Source organism: Podarcis gaigeae, assembly GCF_964106915.1.
Source record: "Podarcis gaigeae genome assembly, chromosome: 3".
NCBI lineage: Eukaryota > Metazoa > Chordata > Lepidosauria > Squamata > Lacertidae > Podarcis > Podarcis gaigeae.
Window position 1 is genome coordinate 94,830,145 of NC_139680.1, and position 26,436 is coordinate 94,856,580.

The following is a 26,436-nucleotide window of genomic DNA, read 5'->3' on the forward strand; positions in this document are numbered from 1 at the left end:
ATTTTGGTTGATTCATAGCACCAGCTTAAGCATATTCACTTTCACAGATTACATTTGACAGATAGTTACCTTCAGTTGAACTCTGTGGTTAGAAGCCTTGGTGTACTCTTGACAGAGAGCTTAAGAGTTGATGCCTAATGTTTATTTCATGCCTTATTTTTACCTACCTAATACTGCACGGGAATGCCCATGTTTTAATATATTCAGAAAGGAAGTTATAGTCAGTCCAGCAGTTATCTGTAAGTATGGTGCCATCCTGATCCAATTTCAATATTAAAAATAAGCTTGGTTTTCCAATTAGGCAGTTTAAATTCAAGAAGGTAATCTGACAGCGGGGAAAAAAGGAACCTTCCCACCTCAACCCCCAATACAAAGTAATAAAATTGGAACCACAAACACAAAAGTGTATAAAAGGAACAAAAGTTAGGAAAGGTTGTAGGAGAGGCTACTGTTCAGAAATAGAGCACATTCTTTCTTTGCAGAAGATAATCATCACAGTCCAATCCCAGGGAATTCCTAGGTGAAAATGTAGTAGGAAGCAGGCTGGCTGGGAAGATTCTGGAAGTCTGGTCAGAATGCATATTGGGGAGGGGGAAACCACAGAGAAGAGGGTCCCCTGTAACAGATAACAAAGAGACCATGTCACAGGAACTCAATTAAAAATAGTATTAATTTAAACAGACAGAGAAAATACAAGCCGGAGCCACTAAGTCATGACAGACAAACAAGGACCACGGTATAAACTACAATCCAATTCTCAGAACATGTAAACAATCATAGAATTATCCAAACCACACAGGATGAGATCTCTAGGATGGAATCTCATTTCATACTTTTTTTGACACTTAGAGAATATTCATAGATAGCAGCAATTAACCAATTATTGCCTCAATTTATTTAATCTCTATACCGCAAATCATCCAAGGATCATAGGGCAGTTTACTAAGTAAAAACACAAAAATGTGTACCATTGTAAGAAACAAAAACAATACCCCCTCACACGTAGTATAGAGGGTCCTAGATCATTTAATTAGCCAAAGGGCTGGGAGAAGAGAGATGTTTTTTGCCTAGTGCTTAAAGGTGTGTAAGGAAAATGCCAGGTATGCCTCCCTGGGGAGAACTTACCACAAGTGGGAAGCCACTGCAGAAAATGCCCATTCTCATTTTGCTACCTTCTGGATGTCTCTCATAGGAGGTACAGAAAGAAGGGCCTCAGATGTTTATAGCAGGGTCCAGGTCAGTCCATATATACGTAGAGTGGAGAAGACTATATGTATCAGTTCAGAAAAATAAGAACTATACATCCATAAATGTTAAGAGTAGTTTCAGAGTGACTCCATGTTTAACAAAGGGAAAGAGTAACAGAACAGCAGAGCAGTGGATTCAGCTTATCTGAAATGGGAGGGAAACATATTTTTGATCTTGCTCAGATTGGAGGAGAATTTTCAGCTATCTTGACCCACACAAAAGGGTGCAGACATGGTTGTCACACAAATGATAGCACCCCGGCCGGCAGCACAACCCCCCTCTCAGTCAGCGCCTGCCCTCTCGCTCAGGCAAGCGGCCTTGCGCACCACCAGTCAAGGTACAGCTGAAGACTTCCTCCACCAAGCCCAGCCTTCTGCTCTGTTGCCAAGATGTGCAGAGAACACACACATGCCCCCTAGAAGAGATGTTAGTAGGTTTACACTGAGTAAAACTTAGTTCAATACCACCTATAGTAATTTTATTGATTCCATATTTAGTTCCTTTGTGGATGCATAAAGATCAGGGTTTACAGAAGACAGTTTTTCAGCTGAAACAGCACCATAGTTGGCAGCATCATCAGGAAGTTTTGCTACCCAGCTTAGATGTTACCATTGGTCTGTCAGACATTATGCAGATAAATTATCTGAGCTGGCTTGTCCTCCAGGACGTCATCCTTTGATTTCTGCTGTGTTAACATGGCATTTGCATTTTTTTTTGGTCTTCTCAAGAACGAGGCCCCAGACAAATTCCTCGTGACATATGCAGAGAAGCCCTTTCATGTTAAAGTGACGTGTTTCTTGTTCTCATGTGTTTGCTATATAAATTCATTATCTCTTGCCAATCTTTAGATCTGCCGAGAACCCTCTGTGTTCTCTCAATTTTCATTCCGAATCAAATATTAAAATGCAAACAGCAAATGATTAAAAATATTCTCTCCACCCCACCCTCACGGTGTGCCTCACAAGAGGATAATGATATACAGTAGATTGCACAAATACTGTACAAAGCTTAATGCAGACGGGTGTGCCACACAGACTATAAGAGGCCGGGCATGGTACCAGGGTAGAAGCTGCCATTCTAGCAATCACTGCCATGGCGTTCAAAGGCAACACCAAATTGCAGGGTAGAGGGAATGCAATAGGAGCAAGATGTGTGTATCAGACTCATTTGACTTCTAAAAGGCTTGTCAGGCACTAGATTAATGAACTCTAATCTTTACCTCCCACATTTTAAAAGCTTTTTTTTTTTTAAAAAAAAATGGCATAGGGAGAGAGTTGCTGAAACTAGAAATATGGGAAATTCTGAGCATGCCTATACTAAATGTGGGGTGGAGAACCTGTAGCCCTCCTGTTGTTGTTGGACTCCATCTCCCATCTCCCCCAGCCAGCATGGCCAATGGTCAGGAATGATGCGAGTTATACTTTAGCACCATTGGGGTGGCACAAGTCCCACATATCTATGCTAAGTCTAGTGTGGTGTAGTAGTTAGAGTGTTGAACTAGGACCTGGGAGACCAGAGTTCGTAATTCCCACTCAGCCATGAAGCTCACCAACTGCAGGATCAGCCCTATAATCAACTCCTTTCATGCATTGCGCTTCAGTCATTCGCCCTTATCCAGTCCATCCTGGAGCCCAGTTTGTTTATATTGACCAATTTGTTTTTTAAAACATCTAACAGCCAGTATTAAAAGGCATTAAACAGCTATTCTAGATAAAGACCAGGAAGAACTCCACTTTAATAAATTGCATTATAGTAGAAAGCAGAATAAAGAATCCTCTTCAAAAGCAAGCAAGAATATACGGTAGATTCCCCTCTATAAGCGCTCACATGAGTCCTGTTATGAAATAACAACAACAAAACATGCTGCTACTCTCACCAGGAGAAAACCATTACTATTTATGATACTGGAATGAGAGATTACGAGAACAGCAAACTCATTTTTACCTGTGACCAGTGCCTTATCAACCCCTGCACAGTCCACTGACCCATAACCACTGAGTTCCTATCGTTCCATATAATTAACCATTTAATGCACTTCTAAAGCAAGATGTCCAGGAAGCACAGATCATAGGGTAGCATATGCACCACACTTTGACCCCTTTCCTTTTGGTAAGCCTCCTGTTCTCAAGGTAGATAATATGCCCCTCACTTTGCTTTCTCCATGACTTTATTCTTGATTCAGCAGCTTTCACAGCCATACACATCACACACATTTAAAAAAATAACTAATGTGTATTTGGGTTGCAGTTGTACAATAGTTAGAAGAAATTATTCATGCATAAGTCCCTTGGGCATCAGATAGAACTATTCCTGTGTAACTGATGGCAGGGTTGCACCCATAGTATTTACCCTTAAATAACTCTAGAAGAGAGGCTATCCATTGTTTTTAGATTAAAGATGGGGTACATCATTCATAGAACAGAAGCTGCCGAAGTTACTTGTGCCATGGTTATTTTGGATAGGGGCATAACTGGAGAGGAGCATGCAGTGACAAGTAAAATTCTACCACCATGATTTTGTTTTCAAGTTAGAGTGATGGTGGAAGTCCAATTGATTGCTATATTTGTGGAGAGTTTCTGGCAGCATATTGGTGGTATCTTGTGGACAGGTACAGAAAGACAGATAAACTTATCCCACCTTCTCTTCCTTCACTACAAATGGCTTGGTCCTCATTTCTAAAATCTCCCACCTTGTGCTCCACCACAACTGCAGTGGTCACCCTCTTGATGGTGCCTTCCAGACATCAAAGAACAACGTATTGGGAAAGGAATATGCTGGCCCAGTTATAGAACTCCTGATCTCTTGATAGATGTACAAAGTCTTGACTTGTATGCTTTCTGAAATGATTTAGGTCCTACTTCCGGGTTTCCCATAACCATTTGGTTGACCACTGTGTGAACAGGATTCTAGATTAGATAGGCCTTTGGTCCAATCTAGCAGTGCTCTTCTTATGTTTTTAAATTAGCTTTGATTTTTATGTGTAACCTAGTAGCTTGGCATCAACAGGATAACATATATTTTTATATGAACTGAGTTTTTTAAAGTGCCGACTCTAAAGCACAGAATTGGTTTTAACTAATAAATGTGCAGTCAAAACAAGAATATTTAGAGAACCCGAAGGGATAATTCATTTTATCCTTGAGTTTCTTGATTTCTTAATAGAAAGGTATCACTAATTTCTTCTTTTATCACCTCTACTATCTGTTGTATTTTCTTGTATCTGTTGTCATCGATAACTACTGTTGATTTGTTGTCTCTATTAAGCCATTCAAGGAAGCTATAGACCTGTCATTTTGCTCATAACCTTAATCTGTTTTCTCACCTTGGAATTAATGTAGTGTCTATTCCTGTAGAGTGAGTTTATTCAGAAGGAACTTGATATGCACCAGTATTGGGATTGAGGAAATGTGGGGTAGTGAAGAGGATGGAAGAAGATATATGCATATATTTACCTAATAACAGTCTAAGTTAAGTTGCATAACAGCTCATATGTAGAGAGTACCTGTTATGATAACTCAATGAATGGAGTTGATAGAACTTCAGTTTACTTGATTGTAAGAAAAAAATAGCCCAGTGCTCCACAATCTAAGGTTGGTGAATTGAAGGTCAGCCTCCATGTCTGCGCTGCCACTGCTATATAACTAACCAATTTAAACTGGATATTATGTAAGAGTCCAGCTTTAATTTGGTCCCCTAACAAGTACAATAATTGCAGCAAAAAAAAATTCAGCCTTTCTGTCTATTAACTTGCTGGGGACACAAAGTGAAGCTGGATTGTTTCAAGATACCACAAAAGAACAATCTAAATGGCCAACTCCTTTGTGTAGAGATGCTTATTGTGTAGATGGAGACATATCTTCACACCCACACAAATCTTTCCCTTGTGCGTGTTTGTGCAAGTATGAAGAAAATTCTTCCATATTCTGTGAGATATGCACACATACATCACATGATATCATCTACCACGTAGAATGACTTGAAGGGGCCTCTTTGTGGAAGCTGTACTATGGTAAGTATCCCTTAGTGGATATTAGAACAAGGAGGTATTAATCTTGGTTTCAGGAAATGTTCTCCTATTTCAGCTGGGTCAAAAGTAGTGCTTTCAGATGGGAGGGGGGAGAAATAATTCTCAACGTGCTTGAATTGTGAAAATATCCAACTATTCAATATCCTGTTTGCTGCCATTCTTTGGAGTATCTGCTGCTGCTGTTTTGGGGGCACCCCCCTCCTGTTATTGCATCTTCTTCTTCTATGATTAGTCACATGGGCAATGCCAGCCAATTAATGCCTACATGTAGTGAAGCAGGATTATGCTAAGCATTGTGCTAATCAGTGTTGGCTATGTAATGTCAGTGCTAGAAAAGGAAGCCAAAGGAGAGGAAAGGCAATGATTTCTGAATCAATTGTACCTATATTTGCACTGGAATCTCAAAAGGGTGCATTCAGACATGGGAATTATGGCATTCATTTTCCTGGTTATAAGGCTAGTGCTTCTGTTCCAGTTTCTAACATTCATTTCAAACCGCATAAATGTTGTGTCATGGAACTTTGGCTTGTTGATCAATATACCACCACATCTTACTAAATGTCATTCATACCAGTGGCTGTGTTGTGACTCTACAGGAGATATATTTGGGGATGTCGCCTCCATTTATGCACATGCAAGATTCCCCACCCCCCACCCCATGATTTACCCATGGAAATAGGAGGAAAGAACTGTATGCTGGAACTATCCCCAAAATTGTCATGTTGTGTAACCCACAGAAATGGCAGGAAAATCACAGTGCAAAACTCCCATGATTATTATTTTTTTTGGGGGGGGTTAATGGGGCTGCAAACAGATATTTATCTGGAAGTGATTGACACAGGAATTAGTGCTAAACTTCTGCAAGATTTCCAAAAGTGGCTTTCACATAGCATCAAAGGTAACATAAAATATGAAAACTATCAGGTAAGGAAATACCAGGAAAACAGAATGAAATGCTATCTGAATGCAACCACAGTGAGTGCAATAAATTCACAATGTTACATAGCCAATAAGAATTAGTTATGTTCTGGTGTCATTGAGGACAAACAAAGCCAATTTGGAATGAAATGAAAGCTTCCTGAATGTGTATACTTTCAAATACCATTATAAAATTGCTGAAGGAGTCTAGATCCTTCAGGGATAATGTTCACAAAAGGCATTCCCCTTGGTTTTCCCATAATATTAGCTGATCACTTCTATCCTCTTAGATCAGGGAAGGAAATCAGTGGAACTCCAGCTGTTGCTGAACTCTCATCAGCCATAGTTAGCTCCTCCATGTCAATGATTCTGGGAAGGAAAACTTGAGAATGGTTCCCCAGTATTACTGGTGGAGAGATGTATTTGTATGTAATGTGGCATGGCTTAATTTCTAAATTGTTAGTTACTTTGACATAGAAAGGGTAAATTGACTGATCTAACAGCAAAATGTGACGAAAGAAAATCCACTATTAATAATCACAAATTTTGAAATACACAATTGTCTGATGTTTGGGGCCAATTCTGACGCTTCTCCTTCTCCTTCTTCTTTAACCCCATAAATATTTTCATATGTTTAACTTAGACCACGTTGGAGAGAAGGGTGCCTCTTGGTTATGTACTAAGAACCAAATGATAAATATAGGAGCTATAGCAGAATATTATCCTGAATTATTGTAATAAGCACATTTTTAATAGAGGCAAGCAAGCTAATCCTCAGCCAGAAGAACAAATGTTCCTACCACGAAAAGAAGGTATAAGATGCATTTCATTTCTGACTTAAAAATAAAGGTGCACTTAAACTTGTAAAAGACAACATTTTTATTTGAATGATATGACAGAACTGTCACCGGACTGTTACCTGCTATAAAGCAAGCAGAAGAATTATTACCTTTATTAGGCCAGTGACACTGAGCTTTAGCCATACATTTCTAACTTCTGTCCCTCTACAGAGACAATTTTCTTTTCTTAAATAAACTGTCATGCTAGTGTTAATATATTGTTGGCTCTCTCATACTCTGAGAATACTGCTGATATAAAACATGTATATGTTAGATTGGTAATAGTATCTTTAGTGTAGCTGACTAGAACAAATGCGTTTCCCTCATGGCTGTGCTAATGTGATAAAGGAAAATTGGCTGTTCATCAGCTTTTGGCTGGGTAAAGACAGTAGAGATGGAACTACATTCTTTTTTATGCATTAATACCGCTAAGAACTTTTCACTAGTTATATTTCATGTTGCCTGTGTGTGCAAAGATGTTGTAAAACATGAGATAATGCTACAAATAACAAAGCAGAAAAGGCTGTATCTTTTATAATGATAACAGTCAAACACCAAAAGGACAGTAACAGGCTGTAAAAAAAATGTGTGATGGAAAAAAGAAAATCATTGCAAGCCACACACTCTCATATCCCCCTCCCATATATAGACTTTGTATTAAAATGAAATAAAAAAAATATTCACATGTTCATTGTGCATTGTTGTGTCAATAGATAAAAGCTAACACCAAATGAGAGTGATGTTCTGTGAGTGGGAAAATTCCCATATGCGAGAACTTTCTTGAACCAAATCGCACTGCCTAGCCATTATGATAATACCCTTCAGATTTTTCTTCAGCGGAAGGGCAATGATTCCATATATCTCAAATTTGGACAATATTGACTGCTTCTGGAAATAAAAATAATAAACCCCAGCATCTGTTTTTATTTATTTTTATTTAAGGAAGGAGAATTTGTCTCCATAAAAATCAATTTTCTATTCATTTCACATTTTCTTAGTTAAAATAGTAATGCAGCCAAGGGTGCCTGAAGCACTAATGATAACCATTCAGGCTTAGATTTCTAGATAACTGTGGCTGTTTATATTGGTCAGAAATGTATGTAGCTTTATTGACAGTGGAATGGGATTTTGAATGCTCATGTTCTGATTTTCCAAATGAATTTTTCAGGGCCTAGCTTCTGCACCAAATTATTCTGGCTTTTCATAAGCCTTTTGTTTGTCCTTATACACTCATTGTTTCTAGGATGCAATTATTCCAGTCCCATTTGATTTGATTAGAGTGGATATCAAGGCAGACTAAAGCACTCTAGCTTCTCTCAGCATCTATTTGGAGAGACGATTCAGCAGTCATCCCTTTAAACTCATGAGTACCTGTTTATGCAAAATGGAAATAGGTTTTCACAAACTGGCAGCAAGAACAGTAGCAGCAGCAAGAACAACAACAACAACAAAAGCTTTAAAACCCCAGGCTCTCCAACCTCTTCTTTGAAACAAGCTGTTCGCTGGTAAAAGCTAACAACTTTCATACAGAAATATTTTTCAAGGTTTATTAAAACATGAACAAGTAATTCATCAAAGTTGAAGTTATGCTTGGCACCTGGATGGGGAAGGGGTTCTTCATGCACATCAAAAGATACATCCTGTTAGTAGTTCAGAGGGATCTGGGTGAGCTTCATAATGTTTATGGGGATGTATGTTCAGATGTGCATCTGCATTGGCTATGAGTGCAGCAAGGTGCTCTGCATATGAGTAACCCTTGTGATGTGTGAGTGTGTGTATCGCCACCAGTGTGCATGGGGCTTTCCAGAGTACAAGCGGGTTGGTAAACAGAGAAGCAATAGGCAGTTGTTTCAGTCACATGTCTGTTGATTTTGAAGAGTGGTGATGTCCCTTGACTCATCTACACTTTCCATCAGCAATTATTATATTGTTTAGCTCTGGACTAAACATAGTAGTAGGGAGGCGGGTGGCACTGTGGGTTGAACCACAGAGCCTAGGACTTGCCGGTCAGAAGGCTGGTGGTTCAAATCCCCATGACGGGGTGAGCTCCCGGTGCTCAGTCCCTGTTCCTGCCAACCTAGCACTTTGAAAGCACGTCAAAGTGCAAGTAGATAAATAGGTACCACTCCAGTGGGAAGGTAAACGGCGTTTCCGTGTGCTGCTCTGCTTCTCCAGAAGCGGTTTAGTCATGCTGGCCACATGACCTGGAAGCTGTACGCCGGCTCCCTTGGCCAATAAAGAGAGATGAGCGCCGCAACCCCCGACTCGGTCACGACTGGACCTAATGGTCAGGGGTCCCTTTACCTTTAAACATAGTAGTAACTGATTTTTTCTATCTTAAAAAAGAGGCCCTCTCTTCATTGGGATACATTTGTTCATAGTTCATGAGTGAGTCATTGAATTGCCAGAATGATTTTTGAGAGTACCTGACGTACTTAATAAAAATGGAAAGATCTGGCCACAAGGTAATAAACATTACTGCAGTTTCTTTCCCCCATCTTCTCCTGCTTTTAAAGAAATCTTAAATTCCAACATCAGACCAAAAATTAGGTTATAAAATTTCACCCTGTTTCAAAACTCATAAATACTTTTAGAGGAGATTGACACGCTATGCTGGATTAAGCAGCTATTCAGGGCTAATATGGCTTTTACCCCATGACTTCCTCCCAGTAGTATTACAGCATCATATGTACCCTCTTGGGCAAAACATGGATAAAAGCCAGTTACTTCAACTTAAAAGTTTCATCTGAATGCACCATTGAGGGATTGTTGGCAACTCATTTCAATTCACCATGCCCCAGTTATAGATTGAATCCTTTCAAGAATCTTTCAGATTCTTGACTAATAACTGGACATGTTAGTTGCAATGCTCTTAGTGTGATGCAGAGAGAACTGTGAGCTAAAAATGCAATCCATGCCAATATCTACTCATAAAAGCAGAAAGTATTTTAATCAGAAAAGACATAATGGGTAGGTAATAATAATAATAATAATAACAACAACAATAATAATAATAATAAATTTTGTTATTTATACCCCACCCATTTGGCTGGGTTTCACATTACATGCATCATCATGACTGGTGTGTCCCATGTGAGGGAACGATATGCATCCCAGAACTTCCAGACAGGCGCAACCAATATTCTGAAGCAGCTCACAAACACCATATTTTCATGACTGTGTGTATGTACAAAGAAGCCTGATAAAACAGTGGTTATTGGAATGGTGCTGCTGATCTTATCAATCCTATTGCACTCAGAAACCTAGTACAGCAAAGTATTTAAGGAACTGAACTATGAATCAGGACTGTGTCACTGGTTCAAATCTGACCAATGCCATTAAATGACTAGGTACCCTTTGCCAAGCCACTCTTGCCAAGCCTCGGTCCCCCTATGAAGAAATAAGTACAAATGAGGATGTAATAGGCGGTAAGCTTTTGCTACAATATCTCTTGGTCTTTGATAATATATTATGCCGAATAATAAGTGTTTTCTTTTTATTCTTGTTTATGTTCTGTGTCTCAGCTGCGGGTCAACTTCATGCCTACACCACTCACTTGCCTGCAGGTCTGATCTGCCCATCTCAAGCAATTTTCTATGACTCCCCCAAACCCCACCAATTTCTATGGTGGCAATAAAGGAGATAAAAGTAAATAGACAAACCACATGCTATTACTGCTGCTTCCTCCTTCCTGCAGCATGGTAAAATTGAAAATTACCCTCTCCTTGCTCATTAGATGATCAGTCTGATGGGTGAGGAGGAAATAATAAATTCTCCCCTCAGCTGATCTGCACAGATCAGCTGACAAGGGTTGTGTGTATGCCTCTGTGCATCCTGTGCATGTGTCTGTGTGGGATGGCCACACTTACCGTACTTTTCGCCCTACCCATCATTGGCATGTGGCCTTAGGTGGAGGGAGGGAGGGAGGGAGGGAGAGGGAAAAAGAGAGAGAGAGAGAGAGAGAGAGAGAGAGAGAACTTACACACACACCCTTTTTGTTAAGACCAGTAGAGTGGGTCCTTTTGATAGTTCCACTGCCCACAGAAACTCAGCGGCCCAGAATACTGCATTCTCTGTTATGAAACTCCCTTTTCCCAGAGATGTGAATGCTGAAGATCTACCCTGTCCTTTGACACCTGAGATGAATATTTTCAGCCCCCACCTCATGTTTTGGAATTGCATCTTTTTTGGTAACTAAGTTTTTAAACCTGTTTGTAACGTCTTATGATTGCATTTTTTTTTGTAACTAAGTTTTTAAACCTGTTTCTAATGTTGTAACCCACCCTGGGACCTTCGGCAATAAATTTAAATTGTCACAATCTGCTAAAAAAAGAAGTGAAATTAAAGGTGTGTGGGTTTTTTCTAAGGTATATGATGCAACAAATGTAGGGAATGATTATATTCATTTACTCTTGTAGGACCCCGGTAAGCATTGCAGCAGTATAAATGCTTGAGAAGCATTTTAAACATTTGATAATGTTACGAAATGTTTGTGAATACTTTGATTATCATCACTACATTGCATGCACAGTCTTGACACATGGTGGAAAAGAAGAACAGCTGTAGATGGAGGTTGTGGACTGTGCTTCATTGGAGGTTTTTAAGCAGAGGTTGGGTGGCCATCTGTCATGGATGCTTTAGCTGAGATTCCTGCATTGCAGGGGCTTGGACTAGATGACCCTTGGGGTCCCTGCCAACTCTATGATTCTATGAGTAAGTACCTCCATATGTTTTTCTCCTGGTCTTAGGAAGGGCTTTTGGTGGTGAGCAGTCCTTTGACACCATTCAGTGCCTTTTACTGTCTTCCATGATGGTAGACCTTTAAGAAAATCCGAAGAGTTCATCCATGAACACCCTTCCTTCTTAAAGCAAGAAGACTGAACAGATATGGACTCTTAAGAGCAATGACTTCCAATCTACTCAAATACCTCCTGACCAAAAAATAAATAAAAAAAAAGGAAGAAGAATTATCCTGCATTACATATTGCCATCTTGGAATTTAGGAAGCGAGGAGTTTCCATCTCTGCATCTGGTTAGCACGCAGATGCATGATGAAAGAGAAGTTATCAATCAATGACATACCAGTATAATTAACTATGCTTGCCTGCAATTTATTTGTTATCATCAGAATACTGACAGTAATAATTCAGATTAGTATCTACACATGGCTATATAACGTTGGTGTTCAATTATATCAGTGTTATTTGGTGATGCACATGGGACAAAGAAGATACTAAATGTTATCTTGTTATAGGATAAATGTTACCCTGGTTCATGTTTAATTTACCCATTGAAGGGCTTTTCCTTTTCAGTAGTTGTATCTTCTCTAACAAGGACTGGTTAGAAAATGTATAAGGTGCTTTTCTGGTGATTTAACTAAAACAATGGCACACTGTATTCCACACAAGGCGGTAAATAACAGATGAGATTAGACTGAGTATTTTGTTTCATTTTTTAAAAAATAATAAAAAGGGCTTTTCCTTCCAAATGTAATTTTATAGGTTCACCACAGAAGAATCAATTTCTTTATAAATGGTTTGGAAGATGACAACACAGCTTTTGACTCCAGAATTCTTGCTGGGTTAATTGCAGATCCCTCTGCTGATGGCGAATGGCGAATTGGGCAAAATTTAAATGGTAAGTCTGAGTATTAAGGGAAGATCATATTCTGTGGTATGGCATTCCTGTATTGGCTGGAGGTTAGACTTGATGACCTGTTATTCTACTATCTTTCACAAGAGGTATTTAATTGGACAGCAAAATGCTACTCCACCTTCTTCAATATCTACTTTTATCATATGTTTTCATCTCAAAATGTCACACCATTGCCAGGTTTGGAGATAGGGAGGCACTAGTTCCTTGCATTCCTCTTCCATCCGTTTCAGCAAGCATAGACTTGTCCTCTATTCCTCTCCTAACTGCACAGAATTGCTACTGTGGCCGACCATAAGATAATGTGGGGGAAGAAGGTGAAGCTGAGGCATTTTTATCTTCTCTGAAGCTCATTGGAAGAGGAAAATGTCAGGATTCTTCAATGCTAACATCACTAAGTTTATTATTCATTTATCTAAATTTGTATACCACTTTACAGTAAATAAAACCTCTAAGCAGTTTACCAAAAATTACATTAAAGTTATCAATAACAATCAAAGGTGTTGTTTTTTTTAAAAAAATCAAAATATAATTAAAGTCATCAGTGAAACCAGAATTACATATTCAAATACATGTCAGTTTTTACATGTCTGGGTAGGCTTGCCTAAAGAAACTTGTTTTTAGCAAGCAGTGAAAAGAGTACAGTGAAGATCCTGCCTGATGTCAGTAGGCAAAGGAGTAGCATTGTGTTGCCATGCTAAAAGATCTATTCCTCACAAATGTGGAACGATTATTTTATGGCAGTTCCTCAGACTGGGCATAGGTGATCCTTTAAATAAACTGGTCCAAAACTGTTCAGAGTGTGTGTCCCAAAACTGGCTGAGCTCCAGTTTTGCAAAGGACTAACAGAATCCTGTCAGAAGTGTGGTGGTGCCTGTAGATCAGGGGTAGGCAACCTAAGGCCTGGGGGCCGGATGTGGCCCAATCACCTTCTCAATCCAGCCCGCGGATAGTCCGGGAATCAGCGTGCTTTTATATGAGTAGAATGTGTGCTTTTATTTAAAATGCATCTCTGGGTTATTTGTGGGGCATAGGAATTGATTCCCTCCCCCCCCAAAAAAAATAGTCCAGCCCACCACACGGTCTGACCCCTGCTATAGGTTGTTGAACTCAGCATTCATTCCCCCACAAGGTGACTTAGAAATGTAAATGTTTTGAGTTCCTTGCAATGTGATCTACAAGTTCCTTTGACAACTGAAAACAATTAATACAAAAGCAACTTTGGAAAAGAAATGGAAATGAAGACTGAGTTATTATCACAGAAATACCAAATGTTTTGTAATTGTCCTGGCTGAATATTTGGTGAAGCGGAGATAAAATAATTTTTCACCATGTTCTGAACATTGCCATCAATATAAGGTGCCAGTGGTTTTGCAGCTCCCTTAAATTCTGTTTGGTGATGAATTGGTCCTGCAGATTTATTAAGGCTGAGTATCACTGATCCAGAACATACTGCAATTTGGAGCTAAGTCCTAAATATATCTGCATCTGGCTTGGAGAAATGTTTGATTCATTCCAATAGAACCATCCAGCTCCTATATATCAAGAGTTGAAAATTCTCATTTCGAAGTGCTTCTTGTTGACACTGTCACTTTTGAATACCAGACACACAATAATTGTGTGGAAGAAAAAGAAATCTTTAAAAACATACCTTTCACCTTTATTGCATAAAGTGACAGCTACAGTTGTCCCTACTGTATCTCTTCTCTAATTAGAGGTGGCACATGGGCTGCCTCATTACTTCTGTCTAATGAGCCAGCCTGTGTGCCACCTCTGTAATCAGATAAGAGATAGGTACAAAATGTTCCTATAAAGTTATTATAAATCATTTTAATCAAAAAAATTAAGTCACTGCCCTCCATAGTTTTGTCCGGAACCAAGATGGTTTCATTCAGAAGAGGTAATTGTGCAAGAGAGATCTCTGTGTGCTGAATTTAAGATCCCCTCATGCAGCACAGAGCTGTTTTCTGGTTGATGGGACTGGATTATTTATTTATAATGTATTTTCGCAGGTTCAGAGCAATTTGTTGGGAGGATGCAAGATTTTAGATTGTACCAAGTGGCGCTTACAAACAGGTGGGGAAATTTTCATTTTTACAAAACCCAAATGTGAAATGATCAAAGGAGAGAAAGGCTTATAGCTACGATAAGTTTGCTTCGAAGTTTAACCAGTCTTTTTGGACATTTCTTTATATAATGGCTAGATTAGATTTGGAACTATAACTGCATGTACATGGATTCCAACAGGGTTTTTAATTAACTGCATGGGTGCAGGCTGATAAAATCGTAGGAATTTATGCTGAAAGATCAAAGGTTTGATCCAGCTCACTTTTGGCACAACATCCACTCACAGAGAGATCTCCCTAGGCTCTGAGGCATATCAGAACCATGATTCTCTTTGGCAGTAACACACACAGACACCACACCAGGCTGCTACCAGGAATGTGGAACCTGTCCTTGCCTATCATAACCATAATTAGTATCTCCTTTCTACTTGTGCAAGAAAAACTCAATAGCTTAGCAGTGTGGGCATGAGCCTCCATCACCCTCCCAGTGGTGTCCAAACTTTTTTCAAAGAGAGCTAGCCTTCCATCCCGCATAAAGACCTGGTATAGTACTGGCGTGTGAATCATGGGGATGTGACAAAGGGTCTCTATTTTTCTCAATTGGGAATTCCTTTGTTTTCTAGCAGTACTCCTGAGGTGGACTGGATTGAGTTCCAACAGAATGCACAAATGCAATGTAAACATAGTGCCAGAAGAACACCAATTATAGCTGCAATAATAACCCTACCCATTTAAGAGTGGGCCCCACTGAATTCATGCTTCTGAGGAGACATGGTTAGGATTGTAGCCTAATTGTTGTTACTTCAACACTGTTATTAATAATGTGGAAGCTGTAACACTGTGGCTTATGACCCTGGCTTGTAGCCAAAGCTTGTTTAAAGCAGTGGTTTTCAACCAGTGTGCCATGGCACCCTGGGGTGCCTTGAATGATGGTAATGGGCGCAGCCGGCAACACTGGCCTCTATCCCTCTTTCCTTCCCTCCCTCCTCTGATGCCCTCTTGCACCTCTGCTTCCCAAAGGCTTGCACAGCTGTTTGTTGCAGCAGCCCTGGCTACAAGCTCCCCAGCAGAATGGTGCCACTGGGGCTGGCGGTTTGGGGGGGGGGCTTCCCAGGCTCCTGTGGGGCATTGTGAGGAGGCACCTCTCTTTGGGCAGGGGGACAGCTCAGAGACCAGGGGCAGCAGCAGCTGCCTGGAGGACTCCTAAAGAGAAGGGAGGGAAGAGCCTCAGGGAACACTCCACAAGGGAGGGTGTTCGAAAAAGGGTGAGAGGCTGCCAACTCAGCAGGCAGTGGGTGACAGAACTGGGCTCCTGAGCACTACAGGGGTGCCACAGAAAGAATGTAGCTGGTCAAGGGATCCGTGAACTCAAAAAGGTTAAAAACCTCTGGTTTAAAGTAATCAGAGTTCCAGAATATTGATGTAATAGGAAGCTCTAGTTAGTTTGAAAACAGAAGCAGTTTCTGCCAGCCTCCATTCTCATGGCTGTGCCATAGGAGGAGATAAGAGGCAGGAGGTGCAAGCCCAAGGTATGTATGCTGTGGGTCATTCACATAGTGCTATAATAATAATAATAATAATAATAATAATAATAATAATAATAATAATAATTTATTAGTTAGTTGCTTGTAAAACAAACAGACAGGTCTCTAAGCAACTTCCAACATATTTATGAGCATGAGCATAGCTCTATATAAAAATAGCTTTGTAGTTTCATGCCAACAGAGAATCAAGTCATGTAAAAGATAACAGCGTTCTTAAAATGCGTTCTTTTTAAAGAGAAAACCATGTAGTTAAATTGGCTTTATCAGCCATCTTTTAAGTCACGCTTATGTGTTAAGGCTAATTACAGATGGGTCTTTACAAATAGGGCTTACTGCTCTTTTTATTGTGTGCACTACTCTTTTTTATATCTGTTTTTTAATGCTAGAGACATTTTTGAAGTATGGTCTGGAAAATTTCCTCAACTTCACAGTCAGTCAGAATGTCGCTGTCCTGGAAGTCATCCCAGGGTACACCCTTTGGTGCAGAGGTACTGCATCCCTAATGGTGCTGATGATACGACTAATGACAGGGTGCTCAGACTAAACCCCGAAGCTCATCCTTTGAGCTACATCAATGATAATGATATTGGAACTTCGTGGATTTCATCTGTCTTTAGCACCACTGAACAACTCAACAGAGGGATAGCCATTACAATAGACTTAGAAAATGGACAGTACCAGGTAATTTTAAGATTTCTTTATGCAATATACTATTTACTTATAGATGAAAATGGGAATTGGTTTATTTGTTCTGCCTTTTTTTGTTAAAATTTAACACAAAATGCTAAAGAAAATTACATTCATTGCTCACTTAGTTTGAGGAAATTTCAAATGAATTGGAGATAATGTTCTGTTACACTGGTGTGATAGTTTGACTGTCAAAATGAATAGAACCCAATTCTGATGAAGGCGGCTGGACTGAGAAGTTCCCAAGAATTTAATGTGACATTGTACATGATATAGGGAAGCGGGTGGCGCTGTGGGTTAAACCACAGAGCCTAGGACTTGCCAATCAGAAGGTTGGCGGTTCGAATCCCTGCAACGGGGTGAGCTCCCCTTGCTCGGTCCCTGCTCCTTCCAACCTAGCAGTTTGAAACCACGTCAAAGTGTAAGTAGATAAATAGGTACCGCTCCAGTGGGAAGGTAAACGGCGTTTCTGTGCGCTGCTCTGGTTCTCCAGAAGCGGCTTAGTCATGCTGGCCACATGACCCGGAAGCTGTATGCTGGCTCCCTCGGCCAATAAAGCGAGATGAACGCTGCAACCGCAGCGTCGTCCGCAACTAGACCTAGTGGTCAGGGGTCCTTTTTAGGATGTGATATACTCAACTAGGGACAGGGTAAGACTGTGTTTGACATTTAGAACTGCACAGCTTGGATTCTTGCAATCAGAATCATTGTGGACACAGTTCATCCTGGACCCTCTGCTGGCTTTTAAGCTCACCAGCCATTTTTTTAGGTGGAGCCTTTGATGGGCTCCTTCCACCACTGTCTCCAAGCAAAGATAGAAGCTTTGTGCTTTCTCCCTTTCCCCTTAGTTTAGCTTGTGAGGTGGGAGTATAATCATGGTTTTGTGAACATTCTTTTAGATCATATACCAAAGCCCCATAGGTTTTGTATGCACTTAAAGGGAATGCTCATAAAACCCAGTAATTTAAAAGGGAAAATGGGAGTATTTCTCTATTTCTACACACTGCTTCAAATGGGATTCGGAGCTGGTTTTCAGAATCCTCATTACAGAAGTTCCTTTGCAGCTCTAGGTAGCGTTGAATGCCTCACACCATCTTTGGAAAGCTATTCCTATTCTGTGGTTTGTCTTCCCCAGGGAATGAAAACTCTTGTTGGTACAATTGCTTCTGCATTAGCCTACATTGCAAATGGCATAAGAAGCCCGCAAATCCACATATAGTCCATTTTTCCATTATTCTCAGTCTGAAGTCTATATAACCAATCATCAGCAGAGAGGAACAAATGGCAGTCTCTACAAGCAAGTTCCAATGGCATGCTTTCATGATCTAAGTTTACCATTTATTTATTTTAGAATTTCTAGTCTTTTTGCCTTAAAGCACTCAGGGAAAACAAAACATTCCCTCGAAGGAGTGCATTATAAACATAATGGACATTACTGCTCTCCCCACACACATGGAGCTGTCTTCTTAGAGTGCATAAGAACCCAGCTGGATCAGGCCAAAGTCCCATCTAGTCCACTAGCCTGTTCTCACAGTGGCCAGCCAAAGGCTTCTGGGAAGCCAGAAAACTAGTCTTGAACACCAATGCTCAGAGACATGCCACCTCAGAAAATCAGTGAGATTGTGGTTTGTAGCCATTGATAGCCTCATCCAATTATGCGGCACATTGATGAGCCGCCTCAGTGCAGTAGCTCTGGTCTGCTCCCCTTTGAGGTGGTTCCCCCCAACCAATCTGCCGCCGCTGCCACCTCTCTCTCTCTCTCTCTCTCTCTCTCTCTCTCTTAATTTTTATAATGTTCCTATAGTTGCTTTAATAGCTAATTTCAGCTGAATCGAGGACCAATATGTATAAAGGTATTCCAAATGACTTCGCATTTTGCTGTTGATTTGTAGGTGTTTTACATTATCCTCCAGTTCTTCAGCCCACAACCCGAAGCAATACGAATACAAAGGAAAAAGCAGCGTGACTCTGACTGGCAAGACTGGCAGTACTTTGCAAGGGATTGTAGTACATTTGGAATGGAGAACAACGAGTCCCTAGAATATCCTGACTCTGTGAACTGCCTCCAACTTCCTAGGTATGAACAAATAGCATTGTGTGGAATGCAAATGCACTTGTGGAGCCAATCCAGTGCTCCTGCCAGTATGTTTGCTGATCTCCCTGCTACCTTGTCCCTCTTCTTCCTGGTACACAGCAATGACTCAGTTGTCAGGAGGCCTGGAGATTTCTGTGTCGGTGGAACTGCACTTTTTCACCCTGGCGCCGTTGGGCTGGCCCTCTCTAAAATATAGTGCAACTACCTCACAGTACACCAGTTACACAAATTTGTACAATTTACCCCAGATTATCTAGTGGGGGACTTGTGTGAGGGAAAACTTAATGATTTGGAGTCTCAGGCAGGATTTGATCAAACAAAGAAGAAAGGTTTTATTAAACAAAGGAAGTTTATGACACGAAGTGGGTAAAACAAAGGATACTTCAGGTTATAATGTTATTTCAGGTAACCGTTCACCTAATAATATTTATACTAAATCTACTAAATCTAACTTTCTCTTTTTCCTGTTTCCTTCTCTCTCCATTTCAGTGTCAACCCCAAGCCAGCTGCTGGGGAAGGGTTAGATTGCTCTTGCCAGAAGTCTGGCCACTTGAAGAAGGCTTCTGAAATTAGGCCAAGAGGGCCATCTGGCCGAAAGGCCAAGTGTTGTATGATTCTACTGTAGTGAAAGGCATTTGTATCTAATTAAAAGATCACTATACAAATTGTTAAAAAGACTGGATGGCCTTTGATGAATTCTAGAAGACAAGTCAAGGTTTTGTGGATGTAAGGATGTTCTGCAGCCTGAAATAGTCTCATAGTAAGCAAGGGGAGTAACTGAGGGGTTGCAAACATTTCCTAGTTACTCTTCTTGAGCAGTTTTTGTGTAGACAGGTCTAAGACTGCTAAAACTGGAAGTTTTAGAGGTTGGCAAACCTCACAAAAAAGGGGCAGAGGAGACGATATGTCTTAGACCTTCCTACACAAAAACCTGGCTTTTTAGACAAGTGTTACACAGGTCTGATGCTGACTAGGTTCTGAATTATGCCAAGAGTTGGTGCAATCAGACAGTTATGAGACTTGTAAGACTTACTGCTACACATTTGCCCTTAGCCCAGACAGTCACTGTTAAGTCTGTTTTGCACGATGAAAGCTTTTATTTGGGGGATTTTGCATTCAGCCATAACTGCAACCAACTCTTGGCAAAATTCAGAACCTAGTCAGCATCAGACCTGTGTAGCACTTGTCTGAAAAGACATGAGGGAATGTTCCACCAGGTGCAGCCGCTGTTTGTTTTGATGGTGTTGTTATTTTTGTTTTGTTCTTGCTGTTTCAGTCTTGGCGGCTAGGCTTTTAAAGTGTCAGCATCTTTCTCTGGGCTTTCACGATTCAACATTCTAAGGGAGGAACAAGAGGTCATTGAGGGTACAATTCATTTTCAGCAAAACATATATTTTGCATTCAGTTGAAGTCGGGTGGGGTGGGGGAGATAGCCAAATTCATTGGCTGAGCAATGAATAATGTTTTAAAAAATAATAATCAAAAAACAGGTTTATTTTTTTTTAAAAAAACAACCACAATAACACTCCAACAGAAAAATTAGTGCATCTTAGAAAAGGAATTCAAGAGCCAATGTGTGAAATGCTGCCATGAATGTTTTATAATGGAACATTGTTTTCCCTTCAATTACAAGACATAAATGATAATAGGAAGTGATTGAAGTGAGCGATGTTATGTAGGGACGATGTACAGTGAACCTAATATAAAAATACCCTCTAAAGACTTGTGTATATTCATTGTACCACAGGAAACATTACGTAGTAGTGAACAAGAAGCTACCCTGTTGTATTTTTAAAGAAGAAATTAACAGAATGTTTTACTTGCTTGTCCTAAGGATATAAATCAAACTTACTTAGGCTCCATCTGCACTATATGTTTATAACAGTATTATACCACTTTAAGAAGTCATGGCTTTCCCCAAGGAATCCTGGGAATCTATTAAATGGTACAAAATAATAAATCCTTTGCTTTTAAAGAATTAATCAAGTAAAGGATTTATTATTTTCTACCGCTTAATAGATATATAAATTGATTTTCACTTGTTTCTAATTGTACTTTATGGATCTTGTATATCCTGTTATGCTTTGAGGTCATGCCTGATGAAAAGCAGTGTACAATAACCAAATAATTACATAATTATACTAGCTGTTTTTATTTTATTTATTTATTATTACATCAACAGCATTACTCCATATTCCCATGGAAATGTTACTTTCAGCGTTCTCACACCAGAACCAAATCGTCGGCCAGGATACAATGACTTCTACAATACCCCAGCACTTCAGGAGTTTGTCAAAGCTTCGGCAGTAAAGATTCATCTACTTGGCCAATATCATACTGCTGTACCTTCAGTTAACTTTAGACACAGATACTATGGAGTTGACGAAATTACTGTCAGTGGGAGGTAGGCTACTCACAGTTTGTATTGAAAATGACGTATATTTGAGAGTAAATGACTCACTGTGGATTTATACTCATTCAAATGAGGTGAAGATGTACTTGATTTAGATGATGTAGCATTGATTTCAGATCCAAAATGGGTTTGCCTTACATCAGATAAAAATCTAACTTAACAAAATAATCTTTAACCAATTTTTATCCATCAATAATGCTTTTACATTCTGGATTTGCTAACTCTTAGAAACAGGTATGTTTGATTGAAAGCCTGATTGAAGCTTTGCTCTAGTGGTGCTTCCATTTTTTATTATGGACTCCCATATATGGCAGTTGTAATGGTCTTAATAATGAACTAAACTCTTTGTCTTAGCTGGTTTTTCCCTTTAAAAATGAGGCTTCTGTCAGCGAAAGTGTTGCATTATCTATGACTGACAACTTTATTGTATATGTTAAGTCAGAAGTCTTGTTGAAGGCATAATTACACCCTGTAAATAAAATGCAAATTAAGTAATGGCTGAGTCTCCAGTGAAAGATGTGCTCTTTTTTTTACTTTGGAATTTATCTTTTAAAGAATATGTATTAAATCAGCTTTTCTTAGTGAGAAAAATGAATGTGTGGCTATAGTGTTTTGTTTTTAATTTAATGTTGCAATTCTTTGGACTTTTAAAGAAGGCAGGATGTATATTTTTTTTAAATAGATAAATTAAATAAACACAGTTTTTCTTCTTTATTACTGTAGCATGGCAGTCTGAAATGGTATATACATAGTCTAATAACTTTAAAAAATAATGTGTGTGTGTGTCTGTCTCTGTGTATGGATTCCACTCCAAAGAACAATAAGAGCAACTCTGTAGTCGCAATAAGTAACTTTTTTCACCCCAAGGGCTGGAGGGATCTTAAATTCAATTAAAGTCCAATGGAATGAATTAATAGAAACTAAATTAAGCTCCTTTAACTTCAATGGGACTTAAGCATGATTCTCTGCACTAGGCCCATGTGTTTTAATAGAGAGAGTACAAGCCACAAAAATTAAATGCGAGTAGGAGCTGATTCACCTATGACTTCGGCATGTAGGCTTTTCCTTGTGGCAGGACCCTCATCTCCCTCTCCTGTCATGTAGAGCTGGTGAACCTGTGGACCTCACCTACCCCTACAAAAGTTTTTTGGGACCCTTGCATCTCCCAAAAGTTGTCATTAAAAATAAAAATAAAACTAAGGATGATGTTAGGCATTTTACTACTCCCCATACCCCTGTTCAGGTGTCATAATTAAGTTAAACATCTGGGAGGAAGGGCAACTGCAATGGAGTGGAGGCAGGGGTAGTTTTGTTCTTGCTACTTCTCCATAGATATTTCCTTTAACCCTTTTGTCCTGACTAAAGAGGGTTTGTATGTTAATTATCTGGGGCTTTTAAAATGATATTTAAAATTTTGTTCTGGTAGCCTGGAGAAGGAAAATGATAGAAAATAAAATAAAAGATATGTACATATACTCCATGTCCTTTTAAGGAGTTGGGGTGTTCCAGATTTGAAAGGTTAATGCTGAACGAACAGGTGTTAACTGTAATAAATAATTAGAGCCTTACATCTGCATAGTATACAATGAAAGCACATAATGCATGTTTGATCACTTAATAGTTGGTCTACATGTACTGTCAATTTACTCCCTTGTAAAGCAGCATTTACTTGACATTTATAAATGCTGAATGGAAAGAGACATGAAATGGTTACTACACTTAAAGGGCCCTTTTCTGAGATGGTTATCCTTAACAGAAGCAGGCAATTACTTTCATGATAGTGTACAAATAACAGGGAGATGCCCTCTCAAATGATACATCAATTCACTCTTCTAAATAGCTTGATTTTGTGTAAATTTCATACTGCTAAACTTTTGTTTTGTGATGACTGAATATCAAAAAAACGAATCTAATCTGTTGTACAGGTGTAATTGTTTTGGCCACGCTGATCGCTGCGACACAAGTATTAACCCATACAGATGTCTTTGCTCCAAGGAAAGCTATACAGAAGGCAACAACGTGAGTTCCTTTAAATTTCAAGTTCTCAGATCCGAAGGCAGTTAAGAGTACACCCTCCATAATGTTCTATTGATGTTTGTTTTTTTTAATTTTTTTAATGTGCTTTAAACTTGTTTTTAACTTGTTATGATTCTACTGTCTGGTGTTATGCTTTTTTATTGTTGTAAAAAACCAAACAAACAAATAACTTTGTTTGCTGGAGGAGCAAATCTTGACCCTGCCAAACACAGGATGCAATGCTGAGGGATTCATTGATGCTTTAATGGTATGATCTGGCTAGTGAGACTCCAGTTCTATACCATAAAGGTTCAGTGTTGGCTACTTCTCATAGCTATTTCAGCTTCCAGTGTGCTACCAGTATCTGTATTTCCCCTGAGCTACTCTACAAGCATTAGCTTGTAAGTCACTTTGGGCTGCTCTGGGCAAGATGAAGATAAAGTCTGTAGTTCAGTTACAGGTGATTGTGTGGCGAAATTGTCATAAATTTTCTGTTGACCTCCATGGATCCTACTTGCCAGTTATTATCTTTAATATTATAGGAACCTGTGAATGTTGTATGAATGTCCGCAATGCACTTGCCAGTAGCGACTGGTGGGGCTGTGTGGGTTGCAATGGGTTGCATTGCTCTTCCATTTTCCACATGTAAGTTGCTGCCACTAACCAAAAGAAAAAGGTGCAAATAGCAGGAGTTTGGTATGGTGTGGATACACTATTGATAAAGTGGCAGGAGCATCAGAATGACTTCACTGCAGCACCTACACTGCACAGAGCCTACACTGCCTTGCCCCTCCCCCTCTCAGTAAGCAGCTGTGATATACTGCATTTGGAAGATGGAAGAGCAGTGAAGTCCCACATGTGAAGCCCTGCTGGCCACTACAGTGGTACCTCAGGTTAAGTATTTAATTCGTTCTGGAGGTCCGTACTTAACCTGAAACTGTTCTTAACCTGAAGCGCCACTTTAGCTAATGGGGCCTCCTCTTGCTGCCAAGCCGCCAGAGCTCGATTTCTGTTCTCATCCTGAAGCAAAGTTCTTAACCTGAAGCACTATTTCTGGGTTAGCGGAGTCTTTAACCTGAAGCGTATGTAACCTGAAGCGTATGTAACCTGAGGTACTACTGTATTGGCTCCAGTAGTACTTTGGCATGAGTTTCGTTATTTATGATTTACTACAAAATCCATGCACTGTGTGAGTAGACTTAATATGCACAAATGCATACAGGATCTGCATAATATTAAAAAAAATAAGATGACAATGCAAAATTAAGCAGATGGACTTTGAAGGCCAGACAGATTTTTCCTCAGATAGTCATATCTCTGGAAGAGGTGCAAAGAAGAAGAGTTTGAAGAGTTTGGATTTGATATCCCGCTTTATCACTACCCGAAGGAGTCTCAAAGCGGCTAACATTCTCCTTTCCCTTCCTCCCCCACAACAAACACTCTGTGAGGTGAGTGGGGCTGAGAGACTTCAGAGAAGTGTGACTGGCCCAAGGTCACCCAGCAGCTGCATGTGGAGGAGCGGAGACATGAACCCGGTTCACCAGATTACGAGACTACCGCTCTTAACCACTACACCACACTGTCTCTTCAAATCAAAAAGATTTGATTGTAGAAAGTATTACACATATAAGTGAAATATGTATGCAGATTAGAGTTGCCATATCTTGAAGAAAATAAAAGAGGGCAGCCTGAGCCGCTGCCAGCCCAAGCCGGGGAAAGAGGTGGGTGGGTGTGGCCACTGGCACGCCTGTGTGCCTCTTTCCCTGGCTTGGTCTGGCAGTGGCCGCAGCATGCAGATCAGCCCAAACCCAAGCTGCCCAAGCTGGAGCCCAACCCGCCCAACCCCAGACATTTCCTTTAAAGTGTAAAAATCTGCCCAGATGGGCATGTTGGCCTTCCGAAAGAGGACATGTCCAGGTTTCCCCGGACATTAAAGGTAAAGGTACCCCTGCCCGTACGGGCCAGTCTTGACAGACTCTGGGGTTGGTGCGCCCATCTCACTCAAGAGGCCAGGGGCCAGCGCTGTCCGGAGACACTTCTGGGTCACGTGGCCAGCGTGACATCGCTGCTCTGGCGAGCCAGAGCCGCACACGGAAACGCCGTTTACCTTCCCACTGGTAAGCAGTCCCTATTTATCTACTTGCACCCAGAGGTGCTTTCGAACTGCTAGGTTGGCAGGCGCTGGGACCGAGCAGCGGGAGCGCACCCCGCCGCAGGGATTCGAACCGCCAACCTTTCGATCGGCAAGTCCTAGGCGCTGAGGCTTTAACCCACAGCGCCACCTGCGTCCCCAGACATATGGCAACCCTAATGCAGATATCTCATTTCCACCAGGAAATACCCAGTTATAGAACTGATTTCTCTTTCCACTCCCTTCCACTGCATTATACTTTTATACAATAATGCATTCAACTCCATCCTGCAGTAACATAATTCACCTCTGCTAGGTCCAGCTGCTGTTGCACTCATTTCTTTTTCAATCCTAGAGAGAAGAATATTGCTGCATACTCACCACATATTTAAAACCATCTGCCCCCTGCTCAAAGGGTTCTGAGAACTGTGGTTTAACCCTCACAGAGCTACAATTCCCAGTGTCCTTCACATACTACTGTTGCCAGTATTCTTGGGGTGTGTGTGCAGTGTATATCCAGCCTGTATGCAGTAGGATACAGAAAGCTGCCTTATACCAGATTAGACCATTTCCCCTCTAGTCCAGTATTGTCTTTCCTGACAGACAGTGGCTGACCAGAGTCTTATGTAGAGATCTCTGACACCACCTGCTGCCTGATTCTTTTCAGTGGTGCTACCAGGGATTGAACCTGAGATCTCTTGCATGCAAATTGAGCTCTATGATTGAGCTACAGTCCTCTTTGTTCTGCCAGCTGTATTGAAGGACAAGGCAGCTTGTTTTCACCATGAAGAATGCATTTC

The 26,436-nt window shown here is 40.3% G+C and overlaps 1 protein-coding gene across 7 annotated transcripts in view; it reads left to right on the forward strand.

The window, feature by feature from the left end:
* USH2A (usherin) overlaps window positions 1-26,436 on the forward strand; it is a gene marked incomplete at its 5' end in the record, with an annotated part of 433,145 nt that overhangs the window by 20,692 nt on the left and 386,017 nt on the right. For all 7 annotated transcript variants that reach the window (XR_014562720.1, XM_083732918.1, XM_083732919.1 and 4 more), the window contains 6 exons: window positions 12,534-12,669; window positions 14,697-14,760; window positions 16,681-16,975; window positions 18,874-19,058; window positions 21,259-21,480; window positions 23,415-23,508. Coding sequence is in view for 6 of the 7 variants with exons in the window: in XM_083732918.1 (XP_083589044.1) it covers window positions 12,534-12,669; window positions 14,697-14,760; window positions 16,681-16,975; window positions 18,874-19,058; window positions 21,259-21,480; window positions 23,415-23,508 (996 nt within the window). The remainder of the gene's footprint in view (window positions 1-12,533; window positions 12,670-14,696; window positions 14,761-16,680; window positions 16,976-18,873; window positions 19,059-21,258; window positions 21,481-23,414; window positions 23,509-26,436) is intronic.